The sequence below is a fragment of the Lytechinus pictus genome, chromosome 3 (genome assembly GCF_037042905.1).
Source record: "Lytechinus pictus isolate F3 Inbred chromosome 3, Lp3.0, whole genome shotgun sequence".
Taxonomy (NCBI): domain Eukaryota; kingdom Metazoa; phylum Echinodermata; class Echinoidea; order Temnopleuroida; family Toxopneustidae; genus Lytechinus; species Lytechinus pictus.
In genome coordinates this window covers 76,360,645-76,386,231 of record NC_087247.1, presented here as the reverse complement: position 1 = coordinate 76,386,231, position 25,587 = coordinate 76,360,645, and the positions used below count along the sequence as shown (strand labels likewise).

The 25,587-nt window shown below is 35.8% G+C and overlaps 1 protein-coding gene across 1 annotated transcript; it reads left to right on the top strand.

The window, feature by feature from the left end:
- The first annotated feature begins 330 nt into the window (after positions 1-330).
- Positions 331-23,628, top strand: LOC129256678 (probable imidazolonepropionase). Its single transcript, XM_054894842.2, has 6 exons — positions 331-405; positions 7,517-7,794; positions 10,279-10,504; positions 16,373-16,591; positions 18,560-18,720; positions 19,964-23,628. The coding sequence occupies exons 1-6, from the start codon at positions 400-402 to the stop codon at positions 20,055-20,057; spliced, it is 984 nt and encodes a 327-aa protein (XP_054750817.1). The 5' UTR covers positions 331-399; the 3' UTR covers positions 20,058-23,628.
- The last annotated feature ends 1,959 nt before the right edge of the window (positions 23,629-25,587 follow it).

Genomic DNA, 25,587 nt, shown 5'->3' with positions numbered 1-25,587 from the left:
TTTTAAGCAGGAGAAAACACATCTTAAGTGGGAGACACAGGGCCTGGGAGGGAGAACGGGAGATTTTGCGAGAATGGGCTTCTGGCGGAGGATCTCCTGCCGAAAGCGGGAGAGTTGGAGTCTCTGTACAGTATGGTTAGGTTTTTGTTTTTGTTATTTACAGATAGAGATTTATTTTTTATTTCATACTTCAGTCATTTAAAGTAGTCCAGAACTCCATATTTGTCACATAAAATTACAATTTTCATTGTTTTACTCTCTTTGTCTTTATTTGAAGTATAGATTAATTCTTACGTTTATGTATGCACTTTAGTGATGTGAATTGATTTGTGTCTCCTAGGTTTGATTGATGGTCATACCCATCCTGTGTGGGCTGGAGATAGAGTCCATGAATTTGCAATGAAGGTAAGCTCATCAATACTTTTTCCCTCTCATTCATACAGATTTCGTGCTATTATAGTTGCACAAGTTTATTTCAGTGTGCATTGTGACAAAAGTCTAATAACAAATGCCTAGTTGGAACGAAAAGCAGGCTTAGAACAGCATGTATATATAGGACTTTTCTCAGTGTCTGCCTATAAAATCAGGTCTGATAATGAATTCAGGATGAACCATGGTCAAAATCTTATCCATCTGTGTCAAACATGGTAATGCCATTTTTTACTTAATAAAGTTTTAACATGGTCTATTCGAAATGAAATTATTGAATCCATAGTTGAACTTCCCCTTACTGTTTTGTTTCAGGTCAAGTCCATTTAAGAAAAATTTTGATTTTAATCAAAAGAGGAAAATCAAACAAGCACTATGCTGAAGATTTCATCAATATTAGATGTAAAATGAAGGAGATATGACATTTTAAACTTTTGCTTATTTTTCACAAAAATTGTTGTATGCACAACTCAGTCAAATGAGAGAGTCGATTATGTCCTTCATTCACTTTCTTTTGTTTTTTACTGTAATTTAAAAAAAAATCTTTTTCCCCTCCACAGGGATTTTATTGGCAATCTAAAGTCAATAGATACAGCATACAATGAATAATACAATCACTGATATAAAGTGTAACAAAATAATTTTACGTGTGGAAGTCAAACGATAAAGAGATTTTTCAATCAAAACCATCTTTTGTCAAATCTGCGTTGTATGAAATTTAGTTGGGCAATGCATTTCTCATTTTGGTAATAATTGATTATTGATGATTTAATGATACTGAAAAGAGGAACTGTATTGTTTATTTTACAATCATATACAGTTTTTCTTACTATAATGAAAATACAATTAAGTGCACAATTGTTTTTTCCAATAAATCCGAATATTTTATTTTCATCTGAAAAATTTAGAATCTCACCATTACGAAAATACCCCGTTTGAGGTTTCACCGCAGTTGGGATTGCAAACTGCGGTATTAGACCCCATTTTTCGTTTGAAACTCTCATTTCTCATTTGAACATTTCCAAGTCCCGATAAACCCATCTTGGCCAGGCAATCCCCGTTGTCTCAATTTCACCTCCACAGGCCAGTAAAGCCAAGGACGAAATGATAAACAACAGCTGTGCTATTACGTAAGACTTCTCTGCCTGTAGAAGGAACTTCGGAATGAAATTATTGTCTTCGATATTTAATCACGTTTTCAAAGGCATATTGTATTCAGACATCCAATATTAGTCCTTTTTCAATTTTGAACGAAGAAAATCGACCTCGAAATAAGGAAAATAAGCGAATAAAAATTAGGGTATGGTTTGCATGCAGGGACTGCCCTCAGCGCTGCGATGCATCCCATAGTTTCTCTCCGTCCAACAAGAACATATGGGATGCATGCCGTTCACTCGCGCATTGATAAAACAGCCAGACAGAAAGAAAGAAGGAAAGAAAGAAAGAAAGAAAGAAAGAAAGGAAGGAAGGAAGGAAGAAAGAAAGGAAGAAAGAAGAAAAAAGTTGCACTTCACCGCGTGTATACACGGAACTCCATAGCAGGCTCTTATAGACACGTTGCAATCCATCGTGTGTGGCCCCCTGCTGTGTGTGCTGGACTGTCGTGTTATCTTCGGACCGAGGTCAAGAAACAGGTGTTTTGATACTTAGGGCTTATAGTACTTGGAGAAAAGAATTGGTGAAAAAGAAACTGGGGTATAGTCTTCTCAAACGGAGGTTTTTCGTCATGACTTGTTTTGGTCCTATTCCAGACCTCTAAACGTTTTATATTGTAATTTCATAATATTTCAATTTTTACAGATTTGACAATAAGGAACAACTTAACTGAACCACAAAATGTTCAAGCAATTGTAATTCCACATGTTCAGGGAGGAATATAACTTTGTTTCACATCACAATGAGGAGAATTAAAATATATACTAGTACTTTGTATAATAAGATACAAGAAATTGTGAGTGGGTGATGGCATCGGTCCCATCACTTGCTTACACAGACTGGATGTGAAATATATATGCGTTTTGTGAAATTTTAAAGTGAAAATTTGAAATGTCATAACTTTCTTATTTTACATCCGATTTTGATGAAATTTTTCAGTTATGCTTGTTTAATTTTTCTCTTTAATTTGTTGAGGAGGGACAACCCTCAACAAATTTTGTCACTTCACCGCCGCGCAATTTTTTTTACCGTGACGCTTGCTGACTTTATATAAAGTCTTGCGCATTATTTGAGACTTAATTTGCGATGCCTGGGTACGCGGTTCCGAAATTACGCAACATTTTGTAAGCGCATGTCAGTCCCAAATTTGTTCAAAAACGTGATTCTGTGTACAAAGTCAATGCAAATCGTTTTTTTCAACCCAAAAATCATTAATGTATGATAACTGTCTCGCCTGAATAGCAGAGCAAGATTATAGGCGCCGCTTTTCTGACAATAGTAAGCTTTCGATTGTCTGTGATTGCAACGTAGTCCTAGTTCACCGGAAGTGGTGACACTGCTCGTTCAGTATCACGTTTGTACATTGATAAAAACAGTTTCGATTTAAGTCGATGTACCCGTACCAGGCCACAGCATATATCAGCGTGATAGCGAGCGGGTCGTGGGCCGATGCTCGGCTTGAGAATCAGGCGTAGCATCACGCTACCAACCAGTGGGGCAACTGTGGGTGCAACATTTGCACTCTTGCGCAAAAAGCCGAAAAAACACAGTTGTTTGGAAATAGAACATCAATTACCTATCGGATATGTAGTGTCTGAAAACAGGACACACTAAAATGCAATGGAAAAGCTGGTAACAAGCAGTAATTTGCTGTTTACCAGCCCTGCTTAATCAACGAAACTCGAATGTTGATGCGGCTTCATTCATTTTTGCTAAACTTGGATGACGTCATAATGTACGAACTAGGGCTCGTTCGAGCACTATGACACCGAACGTCAAAACCCTCAAATACGAGTCACAGATTTGGGCAGTGAACGAGAAGGCTCGTCACAGATTACTTCGCACATGCGCAGCGCTCCCAAAATTCCATAATCTCGTACGTCCACATGGCTCGTCATAGAAAACAAAAGGTCTCGACTGGCAGCGTCAACATTGAAATCTTAGCCAAGGATTAGTTTTTTAAATGTCATCATAACTTAAAAAGTATATGGACCTAGTTTATGAAACTTGAACATAAGGGTAATCAAATATTATTGAAAATCCTGCCTGAGTATCAGGTCACATGATTAAGGTCAAAGGTCATTTAGGGTCAATGAATTTAGACCATGTTTGGGGAAATCAATATCTAAATCTTAACCAAGGTTAAGTTTTTGAAATGTCATTGTAACTTAAAAAGTATATGGTCCTAGTTTATGAAACTTAGACGTAAGGGTTATTCAAGTATGCTTTGCACACATCTGAAGTTAGTATGACATTGTAATAATATTATAATGTATTACTGAAGATCCAGCCTAAATTTCAGTTCACATGACCATGTTGGGGGTATTTGTGAAATTTTATGGATCTAGTTCATGAAACTTAGACATAAGAGCAATTAGGTATCCCTTAACATCCTATGCGAGTTTCAGGTCAAATGACCTAGGTCAAAGATCATTTAGAGTCAACAAACTTTGAGAATGTTGGGGGTATTTGTGGAATTGTTATAACTTAAAAAGTTTATGGATCTAGTTCATGAAACTTGGACATGAGAGTAACCATGTATCCCTTAATATGTGTTTCAGGTCACATGATCATGATCAAAGGTCATTTAAGGTCAATGAACTTTGGCCATGTTGTGGGTTATTTGTTGAATTGGCATCATGACATAGAAAGTTTATGGATCTACTCGTGTAGTTCACGAATCATAGACATATGGGTTATCAAGTATGTTTTGCACACAAGTCAATATTTTCAAAGGTCATGTTGGGTCGATGGACATACATATTTTATTATCACATCAATGTTTTCTTTTGTGGATAATTATTCAATGTTTTCAAAGTCAGTAAGTACTGTTGCTATATTGCATCGCATAATGCAGGCGAGACTGCCAAAGGCGTTCCACTTGCTTTTACTTTTGTTGGTTTAGATGGATTTATTTTATGTTATTTATGATCGCAAAAGGATCCTCGACAAAGTTCTCCGAGAAAAACAAAAAACAAAGAAATACATAAGAATTTTAAAAACAATGATTTTTGGGCAATTTTTTTTTTGACTTTGTTAGAAATTGATGATATGTTCACCAAAGTTACAGGCAAACACATTTTTAAAAAAGATTAGGGCAAATTTTATACGCTTATTTGCATGATTAATTGCTAAAAAAATATAAGAAAATTTTAGTTTACAGTCTTGTAGTTTATATTGGGCTCTAGTACGCGTGTGCAAATTTTTGCAGCAATAGCGCAATCAAGGCCCCCCCCCCTCCACCCCCAGTATATCTTGTTCTGAAATAGCCCAGTTAAAATAGGGTTAAATCAACTTTTTATTGGGGTGGACTTTTTCTTAAATCTACGTACCTGATATTCTTAATATTCAGGTTCATACATGTATTCACTTAGTCTATAAGCTGTTATTGTAATTAGGTGGTCTGTCTATGACAGATCACCTCTTAATTTCGTCAGAATTTTCTTTATTATTTCTTTATTATTTATTTTTAGCACCTATGTTTGTCGCCAACTTTTCTCTGAATTGGCTGAATCAATTTGGCTGTCATATATAGAGTCTATCATAGAGACGGCATATTAATCTTTTTAAGGTCATCTGGTCATGATGACGTCATCTACGCGCCATTTTGTAAAATTCTCAATTTGATCATATCAACATAACGGATCATCAATAATCAACCATATTCACATCAAATAAACTTAAAGTCAAAGGTCATCTGTCAAGGTCATCAAAGGTCATGTAAAGGTCGTGGCGCGCGTACCGCGCGCGTCAATGCAAAAAAAATTCTCCAAATGGCCTATAAAAATTTTTGGGTACGTTTCAAGTCATTTTAAGCATTTCAAAAATTTGCGCGTGCGCACGTATGCGCGCGCGTTTACGCGCGTAAAGCCATAACGCAACGCAGAAACAGAGTTTTTTTTAATATCATTGCATTGATGATATAATTCTGAGCAATTTGATACCTTGATCAACCTTCTACGACTATTTATAACGAAATTAACACCCGTTAAAGTTTGCAGCACATGTGCGCGCGAGCTCTCACTACAGGCCATATATGGGCAAAAACATGTCTATTGAAAATTCACTGTAGCTCTTTAAATAGTCCGTTGACCCCAATTTTTTTTTTCATATATATCGATAGAGTATGAGTTGTAGATTTTTTTTTTCTTTTTACCACCTCGTACATGATCCTTTATGATAATTAAAAGGTATGAAAGTTAAAATTTAGCAAGATAAAACAGATTATAATTACTTTTTTCATATCACATGTATTTTCATATATCAAAGAGACCCTTTTAACAGTACTTTATCATCTCCCGTCTTTCACAAGTATTCCATCCATAATGAACATTCCGTTGTCATCATGAAGATCATATTGATCTGCATGAACATGGTAATAGTGATCATGTTGGCGAGAATAAGGACAGACCACCTAATTCGTCCGCATGACGAATTAAAATCTAGTTTTCATTTGGTCTTATATCAATTTGTTCTAATTTCTGTTTCAAGTTTGTTTTCATTTTCTCACATGCATAATTGCAGAGTGAGACTATAGGCGCAGCTTTTCTGACTGCAGTGTCTATATTTGAATTTTAACCAAGATTAATTTTTATAATATCACAATAACTTACAAAGTATATGGACCTAGTTCATGAAACTTAGACATAGATTTAATCAAGTATTGCTGAACACCCTGCCTGAGTTTTAGTTTACATGACCAAGGTCAAAGGTCATTTAGGGTCAATGAAAGTTGGCCACATTTGATTATATTTTTAAATGTCTTCATAACTTTGAAAGTTTATGGATCAAGTTAATAAAACTTGGAAATAAGGGTAATCGAATATCACTGATCAAATTGCACAAGTCTTGGGTCATACATGTATGATTAAGGTCAAAGGTAATTTATGATCAATAAAAATAGTATTTTATTTTCATATGAATTTTGTTTTTATGAATAAATATTCATAGTTGATTTCATGGTTAGCACTGCTGCTACATGTACATGTATATATACATGTATATTGAATTGTTTAATGCAGGCAAGACTGCCAGAGGCATTCCACTTGTTTCATTTCAACTCGATTCAATTGAATAACATGGGAAATCTTTACACAAGTAAATAAAGATAATATAAAAATTAATATTCAATGTAAGCAATATGATAATATAAAAGATATTGGTCAAATACCCAGATAGTCTCATTGTAATTTTGTCTATTCTATTGACCAGATGGTCTAATTTCTGGTTCCCAGCCCATCAGGAAAATCAGGGAAAATTATTTTGCTTTTTTCCAGTAGGGAAAAATCAGGGAATTTGATTTTAAAAAATACCTCAAAATCAAGGGAAAATGCCTCAAATGAGGGAAAAATCAGGGAATTTTGATCAACCCAAAAGTCGAAAGCACGGTAGTCAGTCAGACTCTGTTTTATTTTGTTGCATATGAAAACAACATCAATTGAATAACTGGTTATGTTGGCACTAATTAGTTTTACATTCTTGTTCTTATACTAAAAATATATGTAATTCACTGCAACAACTTAGAAAACATGCGAAACTGGGAATGGGTTTAAATAATTATCAGGGAATTTTTAAACGTCATCAGGGAAAAGTCAGAGAATTTTGATTTCTTGAAAAGCTGGGAACCCTGCTTTACTTATTATTTTGCATTTTGTAAAATGAAAATTAGATTATTTAAAACTTCATTTAATCATACTGAGTAAGTAGTGGTGCACTATTAGACAAAACGAGTATAGCTTATAAATCTGGAAATCAACAGATACGTGAATGGGCGAAATTGCAATTAGACTATAATGATTAGTATATGAATTGGCTATAGATGAAGATAAGAAACAGAAAGTAGACAAAGCAGACCAAGTCTGGGTAATGTTCAGAGACATGAATGTTTGCATACCTTTTAAAGGTTTTTATTCTCACCTCTTTAACTTTGCAGCTAGCTGGTGCTTCATACATGGATGTGCATAAGGCAGGTGGTGGTATACATTTCACAGTTAACCATACACGGAATGCAAGTGATGATGATCTCTATAACCTTCTCAAGGAGAGATTACAAAGCATGTTAAGATGTGGGACTACTACTGTAGAGTGTAAGAGTGGTTATGGATTGGATGCAGATACTGAAATTAAGATGTTGAGAGTATTAGAACAGGCCAAGAGAGATATGCCTATTGAGATATCAAGCACCTACTGTGGAGCACATGCTGTTCCAAAGTGAGTCTTTTGTATTTGTTATTTTCATAATTGGTCATCAAAATTTTCTGTTTGTCTCGCCCAAATAGCAGAGTAAAACTATTGGTGCCACTTTTTTTTTACGTCGCCACGTTGAAATCTAAACCTATGTTTTTGAAATGTCATTATAACTTGGAGTATATTATGGACCCCTGCTCTTTTATGAAAGTTGGACACAGGGGTAATCAAGTGTCATAGATCATATTACATTAGTTTCAGGTCACATGATCCAGATAAAAAATAATTTAGGGTCATTGAACTTAAACCATGTTTGGGTATTTTGAAATGTCAACATGATAAGGACCTATTTCATGAAACTTGGCCATAAAGGTAATAAAGTATCACTCATGATCTGGCATGAGTTGCAGGTCACATGATCAAGATCAAAAGACATTTAGGGACAATAAACTTTGACCATGGGGTATCAATATGAAAAATTTAACCAAGATTAAGATTTTTTTCTCTACTGCATAGCAGTGCGAGACTATAGGCACCGATTTCCCTGACAGGCAGCAGAGGCATCATCATCATTGAAATCTTAACCAAGGTTAAGTTTTTGACATGTCGTCATACCTTCTTAAGTTTATGAATCTAGTTTATGAAACTTAGACATATGGGTTTTCAGTGTAACTTATCGTCTTGCGCAAGTTTCAGATTACATGGTTATTGGTCAAAGGTCATTCAGAGTCAATTATCTTTTGACCATATTACGGGGTATTTCATAATGTCGACAGGTGAATAAATGTACATGTAATATCAGGTCAGTGGGTGAAGTTCTGATGTTATTTACTGGTCAATATATATATCAAATTTTATAAAATATTAACCAAAGGTTTGGATTTTTAATTTTAAGCTAATTTTGAAATTATCAGTCAATAATTATATTAATCATGGATTTTTGAACAGGAATTTGATGAGTATAATTTCAGATAAAAGTCAAGGTCATAGATAATTTCAGATCAATTAACTTGGATAAAATTTTATGTTATGTTCATTCTTTTAGAAAAGATCTTGTGATCATATTCAACAAATTCAGAGGGGTATTGGATTTGTCATCAAATGAAAAACAAGTTTCTTAGTCAAGATCAAAAGTCATTTGATTTTAGGATTTAATTATCAAATTCATACCTTTTCTCTCTTTTCAAAAAAATTATTAATTTTACATCTAGTTTTAAAAGTCAGTACTGCTGTTATATTGAATTGCATAATGCAGCAAGACTGCCAAAGTACCACTTGTTATACTAAAAAAAAGTGATAATCTTTCATTTGGAGATCATACACTTTTTATAATTGTTAAGGAAATATTTGCTTAATACAGAATCCTATTTTCACAAAGAAGATGTGATATAAAGTTTCTCTTCTACTTTTAGTTGTCTGCATTATACAGCTCATCATTTCACTGGTCAGATCATGTTTAAAGGGTGTGTACTAAGCTATGCATATTAATACATCAAGTTCCCCCTAAATCAAAATGGTGTGACTTTTCAGGAGCCTTACATTGGAATCAGGAAGGTTGGTACACTTATTGAATAGCTTTGATGTTAAAGTAAAACCAATCTGTTCAGTCATGTGTAAATGTACACCTATTTGCAAACAAGGCAAAATTGTCACCGTTCAAAACTAATAGTCATTTTCATATTTCATTTAATCAAATTGTTCTTTTGTTGAATATTCAAATGGTGCTTTATTTGTTAACCATTAATTGATTGAATCACTCTTATCCTGATATTTGTATTGCACAGGTTAATTTAGGGGGAAATTATGATGTTCCGCCTTCCTCAGTATGGAATTTTTAAATCCATCTTGAGTATAGAATATTGCTTTTTTTCAAACAAAATTGTTGATTGTTGTATAGACACAAGGGATAACTGCAATCATAATTGAATGAGCTCACATTAATATAAACATTAAGAAATTTGAAAATACACTCCTGTATATATAATAAAACATATCATCTGTGACATTTGATAGGTGAATATTAGTCATTTAGACATGACATGGCTGATTAATTTCATTTTATACACAAATATAGTAAAGAAGTGTGAGACATATCCAACAGGTAGGTACCTTTTCTCAAACCCCCTTCATTGAAAACTTATGCCATTTTGATTGAGTATGAACTTTCTTTTTGTGCTATGTTTATCTTTTTTTAAGCATCCACACTATAATTTTTCTCTCTTGGAAAATGAGTTATTTTGAATTGCCCTTGATTTCCCAAGAGAACGGATCAAATATTCTATGGTAACTCAAAATGTGCTCTAAGATTAATATCTTTCATTAAAGATGGAGGGTTTGGTTCTATATGAACATTGAGTGTTTTCTTGTGCTCAAAATAAAGTATCTCAAACACAAGACTTTAATACAATTCTTTTTGCAAATGTAGTTGAAACCATGGCCCCAGATAAGACATTGCCTTTGTTAGCCTAATTTTGATTGACCCCTTCCTTCCCTTACCAATTGATACAGAGGAATGACAGTACAGGAGGCTACTCAGGATATAATTAATGTTCAGATACCAAGAATACAGGAGCTGATGAATAAAGGAGATCTGCAAGTAGAGAACATTGATGTCTTCTGTGATAAAGGTCTCTTTGAAGTTGAAGAGACGAAGAGTATCCTTGAGGCTGGTATGAAAGCAGGAATGGCAATCAATATCCATGGTGATGAGCTACACTATGTCAAGGCTGCTGAGGTAATAAAGTTTGCATTCAACTCCTGTTTAGTTGTAAACACAATTCTATAGTCACAAAAGCTATAGCTATAAGGTGTTTAGATAAACTGTTTTTAAAATGTTAGCTTTCTGTAACTCGGAAGTAATATTAACCCTTAACTGTACTTTGACTGGGCTATTTCTTTTTTTTTTTACCCCCCCCCCCTCCAGATCTCAGCTGCTGATGCATGCACATAGAACTGATTGTAAACTATGAGACAGCATCTAGTAAAAAAAAATCTATAAGTTATTTTTAATTTATTATACAAAAAGTAAATATATATATATTTTTTCCTTTAACTCACCTTAAATAGCTTGTAAAATGCTAATTTTTTGTGAAAAATCAATTTTGTCATTTCTAGCAAACATCTTTTTTTAAATTTGCCATAACTTTATAATTGTATTTCATTGTTTTGTGAATTGTTGTTTCACCTGCATAGCAGAGTGAGACTATTGGCACCGCTTTTCCGACGGCGATGGCAGCGACATCAAATCTTAACTGAAGGTTAAGTTTTTGCAATGACAGCATAACTTAGAAAGTATATGGACCTAGTTCATGAAACGTAAAGATAAGGTTAATCAAGTATTACTTAACATTCTGATTGAATTTCAGGTCACATGACCAAGGTCAAAGGTCATTTTGGGTCATTGAACTAGACCATGTTGGGGGAATCAACATCAAAATCTTAACCTAAGGTTTAGTTTTTGAAATGTCGTCATAACTTTAAAAGTATATGGACCTATTTCATGAAACATGGCCATAAGGGTAGTAAAATATTACTGAACATCCTGCCTGAGTTTCAAGTCACATGACCAAGGTCAAAGGTCATTTAGAATCAATGATCTTTGACCACATTAGGGGTATTTGTTGAATTACTATCATTACTTTGACAGTTTATGGATCTGATTCATGAAACTTGGACATAACAGTAATCAAGTATCACTGAACATCCTGTGCGAGTTTTAGGTCACATGACCAAGGTCAATGAACTTTGGCCATGTTGGAGGTAATTATTAAATTGCTGTCATAACTTTCTAAGTTTATGGATATAGTTTATGAAATGTGGACGTAGGGGTAATCAAGTATCATTGACAAGTCTTAGGTCGCATAATCAAGGTCAAATGCCATTTATTGTCAATGAACGTAGTATTGTATCATTATATGAATGATGTTTTTTGTCTCGACCACCGAAGGTGAAGGCGAGACTTAGGGATCCAAATGTCGTCCGTCGTCCGTCCGTCACAAACCTAATGACACATAACTCCACAACCATAAGTCAATTTTCAACCAAACTTGGATGGTAGATGAGCTTGGGGGACCTGCATGTTATGCTGCAGTCGGAGGTCACATGGTGAGGTCAAAGGTCATTTTCAGGTCAACGTTAAAGTTTACATGCAAGACTCTCTTATGACACCTAACTCTGCAACCGTAAGTCGCATTTTAACCAAACTTGGATGGTAGATGGACTTGGGGGACCTACATGTAATGCTGCAGTCGGAGGTCACATGGTAAGGTCAAAGGTCATTTTCAGGTCAACGTTAAAGTTTACATGCAAGACTCTCTTATGACACCTAACTCCCCAACCATAAGTCACTTTTCAACCAAACTTGGATGGTAGATGGACTTGGGGGACCTGCATGTTATGCTGCAGTCGGAGGTCACATGGTAAGGTCAAAGGTCATTTTCAGGTCAACGTTAAAGTTTACATACAAGACTCTCTTATGACACCTAACTCCGCATCCGTAAGTCGCTTTTCAACCAAACTTGGATGGTAGATGGACTTGGGGGACCTGCATGTTATGCTGCAGTCGGAGGTCACATGGTAAGGTCATTTTCAGGTCAACATTAAAGTTTACGTGCAAGGCTCTTATGACAAGTGTTATTCCATCCCAGTCATTTCACAATGCAGTTTCGATATAATTCTCTTGCGTGCCCTCGCAAATCACGATATTTCTGGTCATTTTCATAAGTGGGCGAGACACAAAATTGCTTTTGCCTTGTTGTGAATAATTATTTTATAGTAGTTTTCAAAGTCAGCACTGCTGCTATATTAAATCGCGTAATGCGGGTGAGACTGACAGAGGCACTCCACTTGTTTATATTTTTCTTTGTTTTTCAAAGCTTTTTGTCTCGCCCACCAGAGGTGAAGGCGAGACTTAGGGATCCAAATGTTGTCCGTCGTCCGTCCGTCCGTCACAAATCTAATGACACATAACTCCACAAGCGTAAGTCGCTTTTCAACCAAACTTAGATGGTAGATGGACTTGGGGGACCTGCATGTTATGCTGCAGTCGGAGGTCACATGGTAAGGTCAAAGGTCATTTTCAGGTCAACGTTAAAGTTTACATGCAAGACTCTCTTATGACACCTAACTCTGCAACCGTAAGTCACTTTTCAACCAAACTTGGATGGTAGATGGACATGGGGGACCTGCATGTTATGCTGCAGTCAGAGGTCATATGATAAGGTCAAAGGTCATTTTCAGGTCAATGTTAAAGTTTACATGCAAGACTCTCTTATGACACTAACTCTGCAACCGTAAGTCGCATTTTAACCAAACTTGGATGGTAGATGGACTTGGGGGACCTACATGTTATGCTGCAGTCGGAGGTCACATGGTAAGGTCAAAGGTCATTTTCAGGTCAACGTTAAAGTTTACATGCAAGACTCTCTTATGACACCTAACTCCCCAACCATAAGTCACTTTTCAACCAAACTTGGATGGTAGATGGACTTGGGGGACCTGCATGTTATGCTGCAGTCGGAGGTCACATGGTAAGGTCAAAGGTCATTTTCAGGTCAACGTTAAAGTTTACATGCAAGACTCTCTTATGACACCTACATGTAACTCTGCATCCGTAAGTCGCTTTTCAACCAAACTTGGATGGTAGATGGACTTGGGGGACCTGCATGTTATGCTGCAGTCGGAGGTCACATGGTAAGGTCATTTTCAGGTCAACATTAAAGTTTACGTGCAAGGCTCTTATGACAAGTGTTATTCCATCCCAGTCATTTCACAATGCAGTTTCGATATAATTCTCTTGCGTGCCCTCGCAAATCACAATATTTCTGGTCATTTTCATAAGTGGGCGAGACGCAAAATTGCTTTTGCCTTGTTGTGAATAATTATTTTATAGTAGTTTTCAAAGTCAGCACTGCTGATATATTAAATCGCGTAATGCGGGTGAGACTGACAGAGGCACTCCACTTGTTTATATTTTTCTTTGTTTTTCAAAGCTTTTTGTCTCGCCCACCAGAGGTGAAGGCGAGACTTAGGGATTCAAATGTTGTCCGTCGTCCGTCCGTCCGTCACAAATCTAATGACACATAACTCCACAAGCGTAAGTCGCTTTTCAACCAAACTTAGATGGTAGATGGACTTGGGGGACCTGTATGTTATGATGCAGTCGGAGGTCACATGGTAAGGTCAAAGGTCATTTTCAGGTCAACGTTAAAGTTTACATGCAAGACTCTTATGACACCTAACTCTGCAACCGTAAGTCACTTTTCAACCAAACTTGGATGGTAGATGGACATGGGGGACCTGCATGTTATGCTGCAGTCAGAGGTCATATGATAAGGTCAAAGGTCATTTTCAGGTCAATGTTAAAGTTTACATGCAAGACTCTCTTATGACACTAACTCCGCAACCGTAAGTCAATTTTCAACCAAACTTGGATGGTAGATGGACTTGGGGGACCTTCATGTTATGCTGCAGTCAGAGGTCACATGGTAAGGTCAAAGGTCATTTTCAGGTCAACGTTAAAGTTTACATGCAAGACTCTCTTATGACACCTAACTCTGCAACCGTAATTCGCTTTTCAACCAAACTTAGATGGTAGATGGACTTGGGGGACCTGCATGTTATGCTGCAGTCGGAGGTCACATGGTAAGGTCAAAGGTCATTTTCAGGTCAACGTTAAAGTTTACATGCAAGACTCTCTTATGACACCTAACTCTGCAACCGTAAGTTGCATTTTAACCAAACTTGGATGGTAGAAGGACTTGGGGGACCTACATGTTATGCTGCAGTCGGAGGTCACATGGTAAGGTCAAAGGAAATGTTCAGGTCAACGTTAAAGTTTACATGCAAGACTCTCTTATGACACCCAACTCCCCAACCATAAGTCACTTTTCAACCAAACTTGGATGGTAGATGGACTTGGGGGACCTGCATGTTATGCTGCAGTCGGATGTCACATGGTAAGGTCAAAGGTCATTTTCAGGTCAACGTTAAAGTTTACATGCAAGACTCTCCTATGACACCTAACTCTGCAACCGTAAGTCGCATTTTAACCAAACTTTGATGGTAGATGGACTTGGGGGACCTACATGTTATGCTGCAGTCGGAGGTCACATGGTAAGGTCAAAGGAAATTTTCAGGTCAACGTTAAAGTTTACATGCAAGACTCTCTTATGACACCTAACTCCCCAACCATAAGTCACTTTTCAACCAAACTTGGATGGTAGATGGACTTGGGGGACCTGCATGTTATGCTGCAGTCGGAGGTCACATGGTAAGGTCATTTTCAGGTCAACATTAAAGTTTACGTGCAAGGCTCTTATGACAAGTGTTATTCCATCCCAGTCATTTCACAATGCAGTTTCGATATAATTCTCTTGCGTGCCCTCGCAAATCACGATATTTCTGGTCATTTTCATAAGTGGGCGAGACACAAAATTGCTTTTGCCTTGTTGTGAAAAATTATTTTATAGTAGTTTTCAAAGTCAGCACTGCTGCTATATTGAATCGCGTAATGCGGGTGAGACTGACAGAGGCACTCCACTTGTTTATATTTTTCTTTGTTTTTCAAAGCTTTTTGTCTCGCCCACCAGAGGTGAAGGCGAGACTTTGGGATCCAAATGTTGTCCGTCGTCCGTCCGGCGTCCGTCCGTCACAAATCTAATGACACATAACTCCACAACCGTAAGTCGCTTTTCAACCAAACTTGGATGGTAGATGGACGATGGACTTGGGGGACCTGCATGTAATACTGCAGTCAGAGGTCACATGGTAAGGTCAAAGGTCATTTTCAGGTCAACGTTAAAGTTTACATGCAAGACTCTCTTATGACACCTAACTCTGCAACCGTTAGTCACTTTTCAACCAAACTTGAATGGTTGTTGGACTTGGACGACCTGCATGCTATGCTGTAGTCGGAGGTCACATGGTAAGGTCAAAGGTCATTTTCAGGTCAACATTAAAGTTTACGTGCAAGGCTGTTATGACAAGTGTTATTCCATCCCAGTCATTTCACAATGACGTTTCGATACAATTCTGTTGCGTGCCCTCGCAAATCACAATATTTTTGTTTATTTTCATAAGTGGGCGAGATACAAAATCGCTTTTGCCTTGTTTTTTTTTGGGGGGGGGTTAACTTTGTTGGGGACCCTCATGCAATCATAAATAGCATAAAATCAATTGGTTTAAACCAGCAAAAGTAAAATCATTCATATATCTTTGGTTGAACACCCATTTGCATTGACTTTGTACACAAAATCGCATTGAGGGGCTATTTTCGTTTTCACATGCACTTCCAAATTTTCTCTAATTTCCAGAACCGTTTATCTGAGCATTGCCAGATTGGTCTCAAAAGATGCTCAATACTTGAAAATAAAAGGTAGTGAGCGACACTGAACAAAAAATTGCATGGCACTATGGCAGTTTAGTAAACAAAATCATAAAGTGAAATAAAAAAGGTTAACAGGCAAGTAGATATATAAATTCTCTGATGGAGGTTTTTCCTTTTTCTGCATTCAGTTACGCCACCTTGAGGTCAGGGTGAACAGTTAGATACAGAGCTTAAATTCATTTTATTTTTGTATCATTAATTTCTTGTTTAATGCAGCTAGCAGCTAGTCTTGGTGCCAGAGCAGTCTCTCATCTAGAAGAAGTTTCTGATGCTGGTATTAAATCCATGGCTGAGGCAGGTTCTGTAGCTGTACTACTACCAACCACTGCATACATCCTCAGGCTCAAGCCTCCTCCAGCAAGGAAAATGATCAGTGAAGGTGTACCTGTAGCGCTAGGCTCAGATTTTAACCCAAATGCTTACTGCCTATCAATGGTAATTAAAGACATTAAATTCTGTTTCTAGCCCCCCCCCCCCCCCTTTCTCAAACTACCAAAATTTCAATTTCTACCTTTATTTCTTTTTTTTCTTCATATTTTCCCCTTTTGTTCCTCTACTTCCTTTATCTCTATCATGTCTCCCTCTCATATCACTTTTTTTTCTTTATCACTTTCATTGCTATATATTTCAAGGAAGATATCTTATTCTTCCACTTTTTCCTCCTTTTCTTCTTCATCATTTGGTCTTTTTAATCAGTGTAATTCTCTCACTTCTAGTCACATCTCTTTTTTTATATTCTCCCACAAGTTCATTAAGATGGCACTGATTTATCACCTTTTACGGATAGACTAATTGACATAGTGACTGCTTAAATGTTTTTTTTTTTCTTTATGTAATAAAGAATATTAGGTTCATTACTTTGTGATGATTTTGTTAACAATATTACTGAAGTTTTCTTTTGAAGTCTACTGATATGCAGAAGCGTTCATCAACATGGCAGACTCGCAAGGTGTTTATCAATATTATTGATAATGTAAAGAATAAATATTATTGTTATGTGATATTTAACCCAATCTCGCACTTAATTTACTTAATAACTTATCAATACAAACAAGTGGAATGCCTCTGGCGGTCTCACCTCCATCACGCGATTCAATATAGCAGCAGTGCTGACTCTGAAAACTATTATAACTCGCACAAGATGTTCAGTGATACTTGGTTACTCTTATTTCCACGTTTTATGAACTAGACCAATACACTTACAGAGATATGATGGTAATTCAACAAATACCCCCAACATGGCCAAAGTTCATTGACCTTACATGACCTTTGACCTTGATCATGTGACCTGAAACTCGCACAGGATGTTCAGTGATACTTGATTACTCTTATGTCCAAGTTTCACGAGTCAGATCCATAAACTTTCAAAGTTTTGATGGTAATTCAACAGATACCCCCAATTGGGCCAAAGTTCATTGACCTTTGACCTTGTTCATGTGACCTAAAATGTGCTCTGGATGTTCAGTGATACTTGATTACTCTTATGTCCAAGTTTTATGAACTAGCCCAACATACTTTCAAAGTTATGATGGTAATTCAACAAATACCCCCAATTTGGCCAAAGTTCATTGACCCTAAATGACCTTTGACCTTGACCATGTGACCTGAAACTTGCACAGGATGTTCAGTAATACTTGATTACTATTATGTCCAAGTTTCATGAACTAGGTCCATATATTTTTTAAGTTATGATATTTCAAAAACTTAACCTTAGGTTAAGATTTTGATTCCCCCAACATGGTCTAAGTTCATTGACCCTAAATGACCTTTGACCTTGGTCATGTGACATGAAACTCAGGCAGGTTGTTCAGTAATACTTGATTAACCTTATGGCAAAGTTTCATGAACTAGGTCCATATACTTTCTACTTCTACTGGAAGATTAAGAGAAAGTTGTATGCTAACCAAATTCTCTTTTCTTTATTAGGTATTACTCATTCATCTTCCATCTAAACTGTGATGATGCTCAGTCAAATTTCATTGGTTTCTTATTCACAAGATTCATCTCAAATACATGTTTCACTCCCCCAAATTCAGAGTAAAAGTGATCTGAGATTGTTTGGTTTGAGTGCTCAAGGTTGACTTACAGCACAAAGAGTCTTCAGAGCCATATTAGTTTTACTCATTGTACATCTGAAAGCAGAGAACAAATTTTACACTTTAGCATCATGAGACTGATTATCCAACCAATAATACAAACCTCTGCAGGATGCTGTGAAATTCAATGAATTTCAATTTTAGACAAATTGATCAAAATTCAATGAATTTCACACTTGATATCTTAGAAAAATTAATAGATTCATGCATATAAAAATGTGTAAAAGAGTGAAGAAATGGTTGTAGAAATTTATTAGGGTTTATATGAAAACATACAATCTACTAATTCATACCGTTATTCTTTCAGCCTTTGACCATGCACATGGCCTGTGTGACATTCCGTATGTCATTAGAAGAGGTTTTGGTGGCTGCTACAATCAATGCAGCAAAGTCTATAGGAAGGTCAGCATCACATGGGTCACTGGAAGCTGGAAAGGTGGCTGACATGCTTATAATCAATGCCCCTAGGTAACTGCCTAAAGATTGACAATTATTTTTGTAACATTATTAAAGTAAGGATGGTTTAGTAAAAAAAAAAATGCATTTTAGGAAAATTTAGTATTGTCTCACCCCCTCTCCCCATTCCAAAATGATATATGTAATAAGTACAATGATTTAAAATTGAATGACAATCATATTCTTTCCTGATTTTTTTTCAGGATTGCTTATAATATAATGAATCTTATTAGCAGTCCCAAAAGGATCCTGCATTCTGTATACTTTACCTACTTTAGGTTTGTTGAATGAGCATTGAATTGTAACTTCATGGCCCAATTCACAAAGGAAGATGAAATATTTGGAGCGTTGTGACCCAATGTATTAGTCTTCTGACTTTGAAACAGGGTTGTGGGTTTGAATCCCAGCCATGGTGTAATTTTCTTCTCCAAGAAATTTATCCACATTGTGCTGCACTCAACCCAGGTGAGGTGAATGGGTACCCGGCAGGATTAATTCCTTGATTGCACTGAGCGCTGGAAGGCAGCTGGAGCTAAAGCCGGGTAATAATAATAATAACAATGCGCCTTGGAATAGATTATTTCTAGATAGATGGCGCCATATAAATGCCTATTTTTATTATTATTATTTGGTTAGATTGAAATGGCAGTAAGTATGCCAAAAAGGTTAAATAAGCATTAGCCTTGTTTGCATTCTTTTTGTATCTGCATGTATAGGTATATTATAGATTTGATAAAATTCTGAGTGTGAATTTTCAATTTGAATAAAAGCAAACTTCAAAATAATTCATGTCATTGTCAAAGACAAATACATACAAGAAAATTCAAACAATATTAACAAAGTGCATTGCATAAGAAAATTTAATGATTCCATATTAACTATATGTAAATTTTAAATAAAACATTATGTACAATTTGGTTGAATTCTTTATAACAAAAAAGTTGGCGAAGTTGAAATTAACAAATGGTAATTGATCCAAATGAAATGTATTGTAAACTGTAGACATATACGCTTGTATGCTTAAAACCTGTGAAGAGGTTTAAACTCCTGAATATTTTATCTTTTGCAGATCCATGATTGTCAATTTGATAATTTACTGCTTATTATGAATGTCACAAACTTTTTTGTTAAAATTACCAATAATTTCCTTCATATTGTATATTAACTTAATGAAAGTTTTCTTTTTGCTTGTATATATCCAATGCTCATTTCTTTCCTTATATTCATCTTTTTCTCTTTTTTTTCATGCCAACAGATGGGAACACTTCATCTATCAAATGGGACGTCATCAAGAGCTGTTGAAGACAGTGATTAAGAGAGGAGAAATCGTGCATTTCAGTTTGATCTAGATGTCTGATAAACTCTTCAACATGATAACCACTGACAAAGAATGTGTGACGAAGAGGCTGTGCCATTAAGCTCTTTTAAAGCTTCTAGAATGTAGTCATTTTTTGTGTAAATGTTCTCTATTGCATTCCTATTTCCTAACAATTATAAATGAAATAACAAATTTGGGAGGTTAAAGGTAAATGTGATCAGATCGTGCAAGTCTTCAATTCTTTAACTGAAATAACAATATGGCATTGCTTCCAAGAAAGGTTGTCATTGGGGACTCAAGTGTAAGAAATCCCAGCCATGGCATAATTTCCTTTAGCAATTACTTTTTTTGTGCTGCATTCAGGACAAGTGAGGTAAAGAGTTACATGGCAGGAAGTATTTCTTTGAAATGCTTGTGCACTGTAATGGGCTTGCCCTGTTAAAGCCATGATGATTATATCAAAGTCACTTCGGAATTGCATAGACATTAGATGATATCATTCACTCTGTATAGAAACAATGTAGGCATACAGAACTTTGTTCTCCCTATTGTCTTTAACTCTCGATATGTTCTAGCACTAGATAGAGGACTGTGATGGTTTGGGTGATGTTTGTTATCTTTACAGATAATGTTGGGAATAGGATGAACATAGTTTTGAGAGCAAGTTGAAGTTTAGTTTCATTATCTACATTGTAATTCTTCAGTATTATCTGTGTCATATCATGGATGGTTTTTACTGCTCAAACATAATAAGTAGAATTATAGATCTTACGTATACATTTTTTTCTTCATTATACTTGATTCATGTATTTTTAAAAATATCTTTAAGAATATCAATAAGTCATGTAAAAATGATCTGGCTATTATATTGTGTCCTCTCTTCTTGACTATAAGAATGATATGTATTGTTTTGTTTTTTAACTAAAGTTTCTACAATTCTCCTGTCTCAAATCACAAATGTCATGAACCCTTATTCTCAAAGTGCCTTAAAATTGTTAGCAGATTTTCTTATTTGTTAATATGTTATCTTTCTACTGTGAAACCATTGAGAAATTTGAATACAAAAATAATATCTTGGAACAATGTTGATACACCATTAAAACATTTTACATATTCATTGGAAAATGAAAGTGATCTATTGTACTTGCTATTTTGCACTCATTATTTCTCAGATCAAAAACCTAATCAACCATTCAAATACTTACCAATAATGTTGTAAAGGTGATTGTCATTGAATCTTCTTGTCAAAAAAAGGAGAAATTTCAATTTCCTTTTTTTTTTTTAATAATAATTTTACCGGTATGAATCAAAGTATCCAATGTCTTTTTTCTATTAATATGGCGGCTCAGCTACAGCCGGGGTTATAATATGATACCAAGTATGAAAGCGCAGTGGAGTATATGTACATAGTAACTGCGCTATATAAATGGACATATTATTATTATTATTCTGTGAACATGTAAGCATGATATTCTTTTTCTTATTTCGAGAGAAATCTAGAGAGATGTGATATCAGGTTTTGTTTAAACCTTTTTTATTCACATAAATCAGTATTTATAAATTACATATTTTTACCACTCGTTTCATCTTTATACTTCAATGCATTTGTATTGAATATAACTCATGTCAACACTCAGTTTGGGTTATTTGTCTCGCCTGCAGAGTGAGACTATAGGCGCCGCGTTCCCAACAGCATCGTCAACATTGAAATCTTAACCAAGGTTAAGTTTTTGAAATGTCATCATAACTTAAAAAAATAAATGGACTTAGTTCATAAAACTTGGACATACAGATTATCAAGTATTACTGAACATCCTGCCAGAGTTTCAGGTCACATGACCGAGGTCAAAGGTCATTAAGGGTCAATGAACTTAGACCATGTTGGGGGAATCAGTATCGAAATCGTAACCAAGGTTAAGTTCTTGAAATGTCGTCATAACTTCTAAAGTATATGGATCTAGTTCATGAAACGTTGACATAAGAGTGATAGTTCATTGAAGATCCTGACTGAGTTTCAGGTCACATTACCAAGGTCAAAGGTCACTTAGGGTCAACAAAGATCATGTTGGGGGTATTTGTGGAATTGTCATCATAACTTTAAAGTTTATAGATCTACATGTAGACATAAGGGTAATCAAGTATTAATAATTGTTTTGCACGTCTTAGGTCACATGATCATGGTCAAAGGTCATGTTGGGTCAATGGACATAGTACTTTATTATCATGTAAGTGTTTTTACTTGTGAATAATTATTTAATAGCTCTTTTAAAGGTCAGCACTGCTGCTATATCGAATTGCGTAATGCAGGCGAGACTGCCAGAGGCATTCTACTTGTTTATAGATTTGGGGCGAAATCTTGCAGTCCCATACTTTTTTTTAAAGGACAAGTCCAAGCCTAACAAAAAGTTGATTTGAATAAAAGGAGATAATTCAACAAGCATAACACTGAAAATTTCATTAAAATTGGAGGTAAAATAAGAAAGTTATGACATGAATTTTTGCTTAATTTCACAAAACGGTTATATGCACATCCTGGTCAGTATGCAAATGGTCAGACTGATGATGTCGCCCTATTTCTTTGTATTTTAGTATATGAAATACAAAAAAAAAAAAAAAATTCTCCTCATGTGAAACTAAACTTTGTTCCTCCCTGAACAGGTGGAATTACCATTATTTTAAGTTTATGGTTAAGTCAAGCTGGTCCTTATTGTCCAATCTGTAAAAATTAAAATATTGTATAATTCAAACAATAAGAAATAGAAGACATAGTGAGTGAGGGATATCATTGACTCTCTAATTTGCATATCACTGAGTTATGCATACTGGTATTACTGTTTTGTGAAAAATACTAGTAAGCAGAACTGAAAAGTTTTGTAAATTTCTTTTTTACATCAAATTTTGATGACATATTCAGCATTATGCTTGTTTGATTTTTCTTTGATTAAAATCAACAATATTCTTGGATGGACTTGACCTTTAATGAATGTTTATGAAATTGGTGTGATATCTTTAATCAAACAAAAAAATTATCGGCCTAATACGATAACTACAATGAAATTCTTTTTTTTTTTTATCCATGATCTCATATATTCATCAAAGGGGGATGAATAGGTCTTTTGATGACATATTCAGCATTATGCTTGTTTGATTTTTCTTTGATTAAAATCAACAATATTCTTGGATGGACTTGACCTTTAATGAATGTTTATGAAATTGGTGTGATATCTTTAATCAAACAAAAAAATTATCGGCCTAATACGATAACTACAATGAAATTCTTTTTTTTTTTAATCCATGATCTCATATATTCATCAAAGGGGGATGAATAGGTCTTGATCCCAAGTCCTGAACATATAAAAATCCTTTGACTGAACTTGAAAAGATGAACCTGACAACATAAACTATTTGATACAAAACTTAAAGTGATAGGTTTCCTGATGTGTAATGAAATAATGTTCATATCTTTGTGATTATTGGACCATATCACAAAAATTTCCTCCAGTTGTAGAAAATGTATCATAGTTTCTTTAACATGCTGTACATGAACATTGTCAACCAAGTTAAAATTAAATTTGTTTGTCAGATGCCAGATGAACAACAAATCATTGATGTGCTAGTTATTTGTTGAAATGGGGCTTAAATCATCCAAATTCATATTTCTAAAAAGCAGTCTTGCTTATGAAGCCAACCCTGCAAACATTGGTTTAAGTAGTGTGAGCAGATAGAGCAATGTAGTGGATCATTTTTATGAAAGTTTATGGGGTAAGATGTAGGGTCATTCTCAAGAATGGTTTAAGTTGTATGAGCAGATAGACCAATGTGTAGTGGATCATTTTTGTCTCGCCCACCAGAGGTAAAGGCGAGACTTAGGGATCCAAATGTCGTCCGTCCGTCACAAATCTAATGACACATAACTCCACAACCGTACGTCGCTTTTCAACCAAACTTGGATGGTAGATGGACTTGGGGGACCTGCATGTTATGCTGCAGTCGGAGGTCACATGGTAAGGTCAAAGGTCATTTTCAGGTCAATGTTAAAGTTTACATGCAAGACTCTCTTATGACACCAAACTCTGCAACCGTATGTCACTTTTCAACCAAACTTGGATGGTAGATGGACTTTGGGGACCTGCATGTTATTCTGCAGTCGGAGGTCACATGGTAAGGTCAAAGGTCATTTTCAGGTCAACGTTAAAGTTTACATGCAAGACTCTCTTATGACACCAAACTCTGCAACCGTATGTCACTTTTCAACCAAACTTGGATGGTAGATGGACTTTGGGGACCTGCATGTTATTCTGCAGTCGGAGGTCACATGGTAAGGTCAAAGGTCATTTTCAGGTCAACGTTAAAGTTTACATGCAAGACTCTCTTATGACACCTAACTCTGCAACCGTAAGTCACTTTTCAACCAAACTTGGATGGTAGATGGTCCTGGGAGACCTGCATGTTATGCTGCAGTCGAAAGTCACATGGTAAGGTCAAAGGTCATTTTCAGGTCAACGTTAAAGTTTACATGCAAGACTCTCTTATGACACCTAACTCCGCAACCGTAAGTCATTTTTCAACCAAACTTGGATGGTAGATGGACTTGGGGGACCTGCATGTTATGCTGCAGTCGGAAGTCACATGGTAAGGTCAAAGGTCATTTTCAGGTCAACGTTAAAGTTTACATGCAAGACTCTCTTATGACACCAAACTCTGCAACCGTAAGTCACTTTTCAACCAAACTTGGATGGTAGATGGTCCTGGGAGACCTGCATGTTATGCTGCAGTCGAAAGTCACATGGTAAGGTCAAAGGTCATTTTCAGGTCAACGTTAAAGTTTACATGCAAGACTCTTATGACACCTAACTCCGCAACTGTAAGTCACTTTTCAACCAAACTTGGATGGTAGATGGACTTGGGGGACCTGCATGTTATGCTGCAGTCGGAAGTCACATGGTAAGGTCAAAGGTCATTTTCAGGTCAACGTTAAAGTTTACATGCAAGACTCTCTTATGACACCTACATGTAACTCCGCAACCGTAAGTCACTTTTCAACCAAACTTGGATGGTAGATGGACTTGGGGGACCTGCATGTTATGCTGCAGTTGGAGGTCACATGATAAGGTCAAAAGTCATTTTTAGGTCAACATTAAAGTTGACATGCAAGACTCTTATGACACCTAACTCCCCAACCATAAGTCACTTTTCAACAATACTTGGATGGTAGATGTACTTCGGCGACCTGCGTGTTATGCTGCAGTTGGAGGTCACATGGTAAGGTCAAAGGTCATTTTCAGGTCAACATTAAAGTTTACGTGCAAGGCTCTTATGACAATTGTTATTGTATCCTAGTCATTTCACAATGAAGTTTCGATACAATTCTGTTGCGTGCCCTCGCAAATCACGATATTTCTGGTTATTTTCATATAAAGTGGGCAAGACACAAAATCGCTTTTGCCTTGTTTTTCAATGTTTTTTTCAATGAAATTTGTTGGGGACTCTTCTGAGATCATAAAAAGAATAAAATAAATACATTTAGACCAGCAAAACTAAAAATAAACATACATTTATGA

What these genes read in the sequence shown, in the direction of transcription:
- LOC129256678 (XM_054894842.2), top strand. An exon ending in GGAGCACATGCTGTTCCAAA is followed by an intron (nt 7,795 to 10,278) that starts GTGAGTCTTTTG and finishes CAATTGATACAG; the next exon opens with AGGAATGACAGTACAGGAGG. An exon ending in CTTATAATCAATGCCCCTAG is followed by an intron (nt 18,721 to 19,963) that starts GTAACTGCCTAA and finishes TCATGCCAACAG; the next exon opens with ATGGGAACACTTCATCTATC.